We start from the raw sequence: 11,643 nt of genomic DNA, 5'->3' as shown, positions 1-11,643 counted from the left end.
TTTCCTGTGGGTGTTGTACTACATACCTTCTGAATAAAATCCACAATGGTTTTCTGTGGTTTTCTGCATATGTTTTACAAGGCTTGCTGTATTTATCTCCGGCAGCTTTTGCTTTTTTCCACGCCAGCTGCGCGGCACTCGCAGCTTGCTCCCGCTTAATATCGTCATGCAAAAATATGAACAGGTTGACAAAATCATGATAAAAGTAGAGGGTCTTTTTATGAATCGCTAATGGCCTATTCTTAGAAAATTCAATGAAGCTTTTGAATTGATCCCCCAGGCCAGAGCCCATGTTGTTCCTTACACACCGCGCAATAGTAAAGTGGCGCACAAGTGAAACAGACTGTTCAACAGAGAGCAGGCAGAAGCACCACTGTTGCCAACCTCTCAGTAAGGAAAGCAGCTATTTACTGTCCTAAAAGAAAACAGAAAAAGGGTTTTAAAAAAAGTCACTAAATTTGTCACTGTTTGCTTTTTGGAAAAAAAGTCCCGGGGGGGGTCCTGAAGAGCTGCTAATTCCAGGTTGGCAACACTACACAGCGCTTCAATCACGCAGTTCTGACCAACATTTTTTAACTATTTGAAAAGCGTACATCAGGTGTTGCCACCCCCCGTCGTACGGTTTGTACACTTTGGAAAGTGTCAATATTTGCGATGATCCCTTAGTGCGGCCTGGTACCAAATGACCACAAACCGGTACCGGCCCTGGGCCCTGGGGTTGGGGACCTCTGATTTACAGTTTGAACCAGGTGAAGGAGTACAAAGGCACCTTACTATCATGGTCTTGGGTCGTTGATCCTTGTGTTTTTGAATATTTGGACTTTCAAGTTTTATTTAAATATTCAGTGTGATTCTTGATTTCCTTAGTGTTATATTTTCTTGAGAGAATTTCATCTACTTCTTAGGTGCCGTTTACACGAGACCGTTTTCATTTTGAAACGGTGTCGTTTTGATGCGTTTCGGCCTTGCGTTTACACGACAACGGTGTCGTTTTGATGCGTTTCGCCCTTCTGTTTACACGACAACAGAGTGAAAACGATGTCTTTCAGAAACGGGGTCCAGAGTGGAGCGTTTCAGAAACACACTGGCTTGCGTTTTCGTGTAAACACTTGAAACCGGGGTGATTTGAAAACGCTCGACTCGCACATGCGCACTACGGTTGCGACGGCCAGTTTTTCGCGCACGCGCAAACTGATAAACAGTACTCGCGGTTTCACGAGTGCTTCTTATGCTTTTCCTGTGTTTTTACCGTTTTGTAATTCAGCGTTGTGTGCAGCAGCGATCCAACCTCATCATCGGTCCACACAAAACCTCTCACATTGGCCGTTTTGTAAGTAATGAACAATTTGCCGCACTACCTACTGTGTCACTCCACGCATGCGCGTCTTGCGTAAACAAACTTTGCAAAGAGAAAACCAACGCCAACTTGTGGCCTGGCATGGGAACTACATCGTTTTCATCGTTTCACATGTCCTCGTGTAAACGCGGATCGTTTCTGAAACGCCATCGTGTAAACGAAAGGCTGAAACGCATCAAAACGACACCGTTTCCAGTGAAAACGGCTTCGTGTAAACGGCACCTTAGTTCCCAGTTGTGTTAGAGTTTAGTTCTCCCTCAGCGTCCCATCCTCTTACATCAATTTTCCTTTATTAAGTTCTTTTGCATTTCTGTTTCCCTGTTTAATTACTTTTTCTCACTTCCTGCTTTATTTTGAAAGTTAGTCATCCCTTATGCCTTGCTTCTAGATAGATAGATAGATAGATAGATAGATATAGATATATATATATATATGCAGAGTCAACAATTAATATTTAATTTTAATCCACGATAAAATGGTGGCTCTGCATTTCATCCAGAGTCACCATGGGCCCCTTGGCTGCATCTCTGATCAGTGCTCTCCTTGTTCGGCCTGTAAGTTTAGGTGGACGGCCTTGTCTTGGTAGGTTTACAGTTGTGCCATACTCCATTTCCGGATAATGGATTGAACAGTGCTCCGTGAGATGTTCAAAGCTTGGGAAATCTTTTTATAGCCTAAGCCTGCTTTATACTTCTCCACAACCTTATTCCTGACCTGTCTGCTGTGTTCTTTGGACTTCATGATGCTGTTTACTCCCCAATATTCTCTTAACCGACCTCTGAGGCTGTCACGGAGCAGCTGTATTTGTACTGAGATTAGACTACACACAGGTGGACTCTTTTTAGTCATTAACAATCAGGCAACTTCTGAATGCAATTGGTTGCACTCAGAGAAAAGGGGGCTAAATGCTTTTGCACACCGCACTTTTCAGTTTTTTATTTGTAAAAAAATGTTTTGAATCATGTATAATTTTCTTTCCACTTCACAATTGTGTACCACTTTGTGTTGGTCTTTCACATTAAATTCCAGTGAAATATATTTATGTTTGTAGTTGTAATGTGACAAAATAGGGAAAAGTTCAACTAGTATGAATACTTTTGCAAGCCACTGTACATGCACATACACACACACACACACACACACACACACACAATTTTGCTGTGTTATGTTTTAACGTATGTGTGTGTCTCTGTCATGAAACATACTCAGTAATGAGGTTGAGAAGCCACAGCCACGCCCCTGGCAGCTACAGGTAAACAGGGAAAGACCTAGGGGACCCGAGACATCCACAGCCCAACAGGAAGTCATGAGACCTGCAATCACACATCTCGATGACATCCGCAAGCACACCCAAGAACAGGAACGAAGCTCACACACACAGGAAATTAAAGCAGAAATGAAGAAATACAGTATTACATAGTTTTCAGGTGTTCAGGTGTCATTCTGTCACTTTCTGTCATGGCCGGGGAGGAAACAGGCGAGGAATGGCTGACACGAAGGACTCCAGAAGTCAGCGTAACTTAAAAGGGATTTATTTAAGCAGGGGAAAAACAAATACAAAAATCTTGGAAGGGAGACGACGGTCAAACACAGGGAACACACGGGCACACAACATCAACGACGCGACAAGGAACACATGGAAACTGAGGGCTTAAATACACACTGGGTAATCAGGGCAAGAGGAAACAGCAGGGAACAACAGGTGAGGCAAATGAAACTAATTACACAGGGGAAGCAAAGCTGAACACAAAGCACAGGAAAACCAGACTGTCAAAATAAACAGGAAGTGACAACCCAAGGAACATACTGACTAAACACGGGGAACAGGCACAGACTCAGGACAGAGACGCAGACATATCACAACACTAGGAAACACAAGACATCAACCTACTGGGAGGACACACTCAGGAAAATAAACTAACACAAAACGCTGGGCCAATGGCCCAGGACATGACAGTACCCCCCCCTCAAAGGCCGGCTCCCGACGGCCAAAACAAGAAACAAAACCAGACCAGGGCGGGAGGCGGGGGACCAGGAAGGAGGGCCCGAAACAAAAACAGACAGGGAGCAAACAAAACCAGGAACAAACCCAAAAACACAAGGAAGCACTGGAGCAAGGGTAGAGCACGAGGGCAAAAAACAATAAGCAAAAGGAACCGAACAAAGAAAAGCAATGGCACAAGCTGAATACAGTCCAAAAACCAGAGCAAAAACACGGGGATGAGAAAACAAAAAAAAACAACCGGATGAAACAAAAGCGACGGCACAAGGCCGGAGAGCTCCAATGTCCAAAACAGGGGGTCGAAACAAGGAACAGTCCAGGAGCTATGACAAAACAAAAACAGCAAGGGAAAAAACAGTCCACAGTTCAGGGGAGTCAGTGGGAAATCCAAAACAAAAAACACACAGTTCAGGAGGCCGCAGAGGCAGAGGGGGCACAAAGCAAAGTCCCAACGAGGGAGGCCGACCGCGCTCCCAGCGGCGGCGGCGGCGAGGACGAGAAGGAATCACTGGAGGCCGACCGCGCTCCCAGCGGCGGCGGCGACGACGAGGGGGAGTCACTGGAGGCCGACCGCGCTCCCAGCGGCGACGACGAGGAGGAGTCACTGGAGGCCGACCGCGCTCCCAGCGGCGGCGGCGACGACGAGGAGGAGTCACTGGAGGCCGACCGCGCTCCCAGCGGCGGCGGCGACGACGAGGAGGAGTCACTGGAGGCCGACCGCGCTCCCAGCGGCGGCGGCGACGGGGAGCAGGCACCGGAGGCTGACCGTGCTTCCAGCGGCGGCGGCGGAGACGAGGAGAAGACACTGGAGGCCGACCGCGCGGCATGCGGCGGCGACGAGGAGGGGTCACTGGAGGCCGACCGCGCTCCCAGTGGCGGCGGCGACGAGGAGGGGTCACTGGAGGCCGACCGCGCTCCCAGCGGCGGCGGCGACGAGGAGGGGTCACTGGAGGCCGACCGCGGGGCATGCGGCGGCGGCGACGGGGAGCAGACACTGGAGGCCGACCGCGGGGCATGCGGCGGCGGAGAAGGGCGACCCCGGGCTCTGGTGGGGAACCCTCGGGTGACGTGGAGCGCTCGGACTGAGCAGAGACCCCCACCGGCTCGGACTGAGCGGGATCCCCTGGCTCGGAGCGCTCGGACTGAGCGGAGACCCCCATCGGCTCGGACTGAGCGGGACCCTCGTGCGCGGAGCGCTCGGACTGAGCGGGACCCTCTGGCGCGGAGCGCTCGGACTGAGCGGAGACCCCCATCGGCTCGGACTGAGCGGGACCCTCTGGCGCGGAGTGCTCGGACTGAGCGGGACCCCCTGGCTCGGACTGAGCGGAGACCCCCATCGGCTCGGACTGAGCGGGACCCTCTGGCGCGGAGCGCTCGGACTGAGCGGAGCCCCCCATCGGCTCGGACTGAGCGCGACCCTCTGGCACGGAGCGCTCGGACTGAGCGGGACCCCCTGGCTCGGACTGAGCGGAGACCCCCATCGGCTCGGACTGAGCGGGACCCTCTGGCGCGGAGCGCTCGGTCTGAGCGGGACCCCCGGGCTCGGACTGAGCGGAGACCCCCATCGGCTCGGACTGAGCTGAGCCCATGGGCTGAACGGGGCCTACATAGTGAGGCACCGGATGCGTAGGCTGGGACCGCGGAACAGGGCACACTGCTGCTTTATTGAGCAGCAGGGGCTGCTCGGGGAATAGCCGAGGTGCAGGGGACTGCGTGGAAGCAGGCCGGGAGACGACCGGCTGCGTGGAAGCAGGCCGGGAGACGACCGGCTGCGTGGAAGCAGGCCGGGAGACGACCGGCTGCGTGGAAGCAGGCCGGGAGACGACCGGCTGCGTGGAAGCAGGCCGGGAGACGACCGGCTGCGTGGAAGCAGGCCGGGAGACGACCGGCTGCGTGGAAGCAGGCCGGGAGACGACCGGCTGCGTGGAAGCAGGCCGCGAGCTAGGGAGATCTGGCTGCGTGGAAGCAGGCCGCGAGCTAGGGAGATCTGGCTGCGTGGAAGCAGGCCGCGAGCTAGGGAGATCTGGCTGCGTGGAAGCAGGCCGCGAGCTAGGGAGATCTGGCTGCGTGGAAGCAGGCCGCGAGCTAGGGAGATCTGGCTGCGTGGAAACAGACCGCGAGCTAGGGAGATCTGGCTGCGTGGAAACAGACCGCGAGCTAGGGAGATCTGGCTGCGTGGAAACAGACCGCGAGCTAGGGAGATCTGGCTGCGTGGAAACAGACCGCGAGCTAGGGAGATCTGGCTGCGTGGAAACAGACCGCGAGCTAGGGAGATCTGGCTGCGTGGAAGCAGACCGCGAGCTAGGGAGATCTGGCTGCGTGGAAACAGACCGCGAGCTAGGGAGATCTGGCTGCGTGGAAACAGACCGCGAGCTAGGGAGATCTGGCTGCGTGGAAACAGACCGCGAGCTAGGGAGATCTGGCTGCGTGGAAACAGACCGCGAGCTAGGGAGATCTGGCTGCGTGGAAGCAGACCGCGAGCGAGGGAGATCTGGCTGCGTGGAACCAGACCGCGAGCTAGGGAGATCTGGCTGCGTGGAAACAGACCGCGAGCTAGGGAGATCTGGCTGCGTGGAAACAGACCGAGAGCTAGGGAGATCTGGCTGCGTGGAAACAGACCGAGAGCTAGGGAGATCTGGCTGCGTGGAAACAGACCGAGAGCTAGGGAGATCTGGCTGCGTGGAAACAGACCGAGAGCTAGGGAGATCTGGCTGCGTGGAAACAGACCGAGAGCTAGCTGACACTGGGGCCTGAGAGGGAGCTGACACTACTGGAGCTACAGAAGGAGCAGGAGCTGAGGGAACTGGGACCAAAACCGAAGGAACTAAGACAGGGGCTGAGGGAACTGACTGAGAGGGCACTGAAACAGCTGACACTGGGGACCGAGGAAGAGTTACTGGAGCTGACTGAAGGCGAGGGAGAGCGACTGGAGCTAGAGCTGACTGAGACCCTGCTGCTGCAGCTAACACAGAAAACCGATGCGAAGGCTTGGACCTGGCTGCCCCCACCCGCGGAACAGGTGCGAGTGCCGAGGTCAGCCCGTCCGTGGCTGCCCCCACCCGCGGAACAGGTGCGAGTGCCGCGGTCAGCCCGTCCGTGGCCGCCCCCCCCCGCGGAACAGGTGCGAGTGCCGAGGTCAGCCCGTCCGTGGCCGCCCCCACCCGCGGAACAGGTGCGAGTGCCGAGGTCAGCCCGTCCGTGGCCGCCCCCACCCGCGGAACAGGTGCGAGTGCCGAGGTCAGCCCGTCCGTGGCCGCCCCCACCCGCGGAACAGGTGCGAGTGCCGAGGTCAGCCCGTCCATGGCCGCCCCCACCCGCCGAACAGGTACAGGTGCAGGGGAAGCTGGAGCTAAGGGAGCTGGAGCAGGGTGAACAGAGGGAGCTGGAGCTAACTGAGGGGTCTGGGACTGCGACTGAGGAGGAGCTGGAGCTACAGCTGACATGGAACACTGCGACTGAGGGGGAGCTGGAGCTACAGCTGACATGGAACACTGCGATTGAGGGGGAGCTGGAGCTACAGCTGACATGGAACACTGCGACTGAGGGGGAGCTGGAGCTACAGCTGACTTGGAACACTGCGACTGAGGGGGAGCTGGAGCTACAGCTGACTTGGAACACTGCGACTGAGGGGGAGCTGGAGCTACAGCTGACTTGGAACACTGCGACTGAGGGGGAGCTGGAGCTACAGCTGACTTGGAACACTGCGACTGAGGGGGAGCTGGAGCTACAGCTGACTTGGAACACTGCGACTGAGGGGGAGCTGGAGCTACAGCTGACTGGGAAGACTGCGACTGAGGGGGAGCTGGAGCTACAGCTGACTGGGAAGACTGCGACTGAGCAGGCGCTACAGCTGACTGAGGCGAGAGTGGCTGGGGAGGAGCACGGCGACGCCGGGAGCGCTGCTTCCTTCGCGTTCTGTTGGAGTGGGAAGCACGATTCTCAGCATCCAGGATGTCCACCAGCAGAGGTGAATCAATAATCTCCACATCATCTGGCAGCCAAGAGAGGTCTGGGGAGGCGGTGGGCTGTGGGTGAAAGGATGAAAATGACGAGGTGGGAGAGGTGAGTTGAAGGGATGACGGCGGATCCGGAAAGCGAGGCAGCGCCTGTGGTGCTGAGCTGCAGTGGTGCGGAGGAGACGACGGAGGTGAGATGACCGGCTGCAGGAGAGGTGAATTAGTGATGGCTTGGAGGAAAAAGGTTGTGTCTTTGCCCTGGACAGGGCGACCAATATTATACAGTTTAGCTTGTAAGTTTTTCCGGAGCATGATTATGGAATGGGCAAGGGAGGCAGTGTCAGGATGGGTGAGGAGCCAAGTGGAGGAAGTAAAAAGTCTGCAGCAGAAAATTGCCTGAATAATCTGACGGGGTTCATCAGTGGCATGAATGATGTTCCTGGAGAGATCTATGAGCTCCAAAATCACTTCCTCTTGCTCGGAGGGGCTCCTGGTATCCGCGGGGTCCATAGTCTGGTCGCGTCGTTCTGTCATGGCCGGGGAGGAAACAGGCGAGGAATGGCTGACACGAAGGACTCCAGAAGTCAGCGTAACTTAAAAGGGATTTATTTAAGCAGGGGAAAAACAAATACAAAAATCTTGGAAGGGAGACGACGGTCAAACACAGGGAACACACGGGCACACAACATCAACGACGCGACAAGGAACACATGGAAACTGAGGGCTTAAATACACACTGGGTAATCAGGGCAAGAGGAAACAGCAGGGAACAACAGGTGAGGCAAATGAAACTAATTACACAGGGGAAGCAAAGGTGAACACAAAGCACAGGAAAACCAGACTGTCAAAATAAACAGGAAGTGACAACCCAAGGAACATACTGACTAAACACGGGGAACAGGCACAGACTCAGGACAGAGACGCAGACATATCACAACACTAGGAAACACAAGACATCAACCTACTGGGAGGACACACTCAGGAAAATAAACTAACACAAAACGCTGGGCCAATGGCCCAGGACATGACAATTTCACTGGCGTGATGATCAGCAGTAAATCATTCTTTCCTGACCTGCTGGTGCAGGGGCTGAAAAATGGCCTCACTGAAAATGTCAGTGAAAGTGTAGATGTGGTTTGTAGCATCAATATTGTAGAAAGACACCTGCAAAGATGAGAGAACACAGATACAGTGTGATTACAAAGACAGAAGAAAAGAGAAAATGCACAGTTATGTAGAATTAAATAATAAGACGAACTCATTCAAATTATGTAAAACAAAGTTTCCACAGCGCACCTATAAATACATCATTTCAGAAATTGTGTTTAATTTAAGCAATGAAACTTGAATTACTCAATTTTTTTGCATTGATCTTTTTATTGAACCATTTAAAACAGTGTATATAACAAACAGTGTATACAAATATTACTCAAAGATAATAAAAAAGGAAAGAAACTTGTCACACCCTGTGGATAAAGGTACCGGAGGCCTTCATGTTACCCCAGCTAAACTGGATTAGTCCGTTTTCTCATTATCGTGGATTAAAGTTCAAATATGCTCAGCAGAGAACTATAAGTGCATTTCATCAGGTGCTGGGAAACTAAATTGAGAGGATATACTGCTTACTTACTTATTACTCTCATCATTACATTCATGCTCAGTGAGTAAATGATTCTTTGGTGACTTTGGCTGTCAGTTAGAAAACCCTACAGATTTGTTCCTGTGTGAGGGACAGAGAATGTCATATTTTAGTGCCAGGGAAAATTTTTCATCTCTGAGGCCGTAAATGAGAGGACTTAGACATCTAGGAGTGAGATTAAACATTATATAGTTGAAGTACCTGACATTATTATACAACATAAAATTAGTCTGAAGGACAGCAGCTTCTATGAATGGACACCACAGCTGGATGAGACACAGGAGCAGCTGGAAAGCATGAAGAACCACTGTTCTGAGCCCTTTGTGGCTTGACTTTTTGTTCTCTCCTGATGCAGCTTTGGCCACTTTCATTATTTGAATGTAAGAGAAAACAATGACAATGCACATAATCAAGAAGTAAAACTGACTTATAGCTGACCTCAGATGACCCTGCCAACTGTGTAAAATGAACAGTTCCACAGAGCAAGCCCGGTACAATCTGAAGAAGCTTAATGATACAGATGCAAAGAAGATTGACAGAGTCACAATACAGGGTACAGAGCTGAGCCCATGAATGATGAGGATGCACCGCAGAGCGCTGCGTATCGAGCAAAGCTCTCCATGACGCAGAGGCATACAAATGGCCACATAGCGCTCCAGAGTCATTGCTGTCAGAGTAACTGGTGTGACAAAGTTATACACAGATGCCACTGCAAATACAATGAGGCACAACCACGTCTGTATAGAGACATTTAAAAATCTTAAGATCAACAACAGATTTGTAATAATTAAAATGAGGCAATCAGACAGTAATGTGACAGCAAATAGGATGTAGCGCATGGATGTGTAAAAGGTGTCCTTCATAAGAAAAGTTATGATCAGCATAAGGTTAATACAAAGGAAAAGTCCTACCAAAACCTGAACTATGATCGCTCGGTCACTGAATGTTCCCATTAAGGATCCACCAGCAATGAATGAGCTGTTGTCACCCATGTTTCAGTGTAAATAAATCCAATCCAATCCTGCTTTATTCATAAAGCATTTTAAAATCCCCAGAGGGTACAAATTGCTATACAATAAAACAATAAAATGCATAAAACAACTCAATAAAATGCATTAAAATACCTAAGAAATACATAATATAAAAATATAAAAGAATCTTAGGCAGTGCTACACCTCATCTATTTATTTATTTTTTGTCTAAACTGTGTCATTTAGAAACACTCCTAACATCTGCAAATGCTGAAATTCACATTAAAAAGTACACAGATACATTATTGTGATACAGATATATAGATACAGACAATTACCAAACCCTTCTAACACCCTTCTTCTGGGTGCTGTCTTCACCTGGAAGATATATTTGTGCGTGTGACTCTGAAGGGAATAGTACTACAATGTTGTCACCACAACATACTTCATGTCATCCTTATTGGATTAATTAAACTTATTAATGGAAAAAGATTGTCTCTGACAGAGTTTGGCTTCTTTTATTAGTTTATGACATTATATTAATAAATTAAATATTAGAGAGAGAAGCCCAATGATCATAACAGCTCTGGATGAGCGTGGTGAGGAAGAACTCCTATTTAACAGGAAGAGACCCCCGGCAGAACCACATTTTTATAGGGGCGATGATCTGTTGTGGCCGGTAAAGGGGTGAGGGGAAAGACAAAAGAAAAAAGGTGAACATTGAAATTCCACAAACAGACAGGACAAAAGATTAAGGGACAGGATATTTAGAAGTAGGGGCAGGTAAACACATAGGGATTAAAAAGACGGGACTGAAGGACAACCCCTCATTGGAGGTCCCGTAGTAGCTTAGAGTAACCAAGGAATGGTCCAAGGTCACTCGATCCAGCCCTAACTTTAGATTTATCAAAAAGGGAAATTTTAAGCCTGATCATAAAAGTAGAGAAGGCATATGAAGGAAGGAACTGGAGAGAAGTCTGACACAGAAGGCTCTGCTGATAGGTACGGCAGCTCGGGCGGTGGCCAAAGCAAAAACTCAGGTGTGGGAGGAGTTCGGTGAGACCACAGAAAAAGACTTTCAGTCGTCCTCAAAGCGATTCTGGCCAACCATCGGGTGATTCAGGAGGGCAAAGCACCGCTCTACTCACATGGTTTACAGTGTGGGTGGGGCGCTGCTGCCTTCAACTGAGGCTATAGTCAGGTGGCGGAAGGAATACTTCAAGGACCTCCTTAATCCCACTGCCACGCCTTCCATAGTGGAAGGAGAGTCTGGGGACGAGGGGGACGACTCGCCCATCACTGGGGGTGAGGTCACTGAAGGCCTTGGATGTTGTAGGACTGTCTTGGGTGACAAGTCTCTGCAACGTTGCATAGAGATCTGGGGCAGTGCCGCTGGATTGGCAGACTGGGGTGGTGGTCCCCATCTTTAAGAAGGGAGACCGGAGGGTGAGCTCCAACTATCAGGGGATCACACTACTCAGCCTCCCAAGTAAGGTCTATGGCAGGGTGCTGGAAAGGAGGGTCCATCTGTTAGTTAAACCTCAGATTCAAGAGGAACAATGCAGTTTTCAACCTGGACCAGCTCGTTATCCTCTCAAGGATGTTAGCGTGTGTGTGGCAGTTTGCCCATCCAGACTACCTGTGTTTTGTGGACTTGGAGAAGGCATTCGACCGTGTCCCTCAGAGTATCCTGTGGGAGGTGCTGTGAGAGTATGGGG

The 11,643-nt window shown here is 51.1% G+C and overlaps 1 protein-coding gene across 1 annotated transcript; it reads right to left on the bottom strand.

Annotated features, from left to right (window-relative positions):
* Positions 1 to 8,374: 8,374 nt before the first annotated feature.
* On the bottom strand, positions 8,375 to 9,946 carry LOC115790392 (odorant receptor 131-2-like). Its single transcript, XM_030744228.1, has 2 exons — positions 9,026 to 9,946; positions 8,375 to 8,479 (listed from the first exon to the last, which is right to left on the bottom strand). Exons 1-2 carry the CDS (start codon positions 9,944 to 9,946, stop codon positions 8,375 to 8,377), a joined length of 1,026 nt encoding a protein of 341 aa, XP_030600088.1.
* Between the last annotated feature and the right edge of the window lie 1,697 nt (positions 9,947 to 11,643).

Source organism: Archocentrus centrarchus, chromosome 13 (genome assembly GCF_007364275.1).
Source record: "Archocentrus centrarchus isolate MPI-CPG fArcCen1 chromosome 13, fArcCen1, whole genome shotgun sequence".
In the NCBI taxonomy this organism is placed as follows: Eukaryota; Metazoa; Chordata; class Actinopteri; order Cichliformes; family Cichlidae; genus Archocentrus; species Archocentrus centrarchus.
Note: the sequence above shows the minus strand (reverse complement) of the source record. Positions and strands in the feature narration are given on the sequence as shown.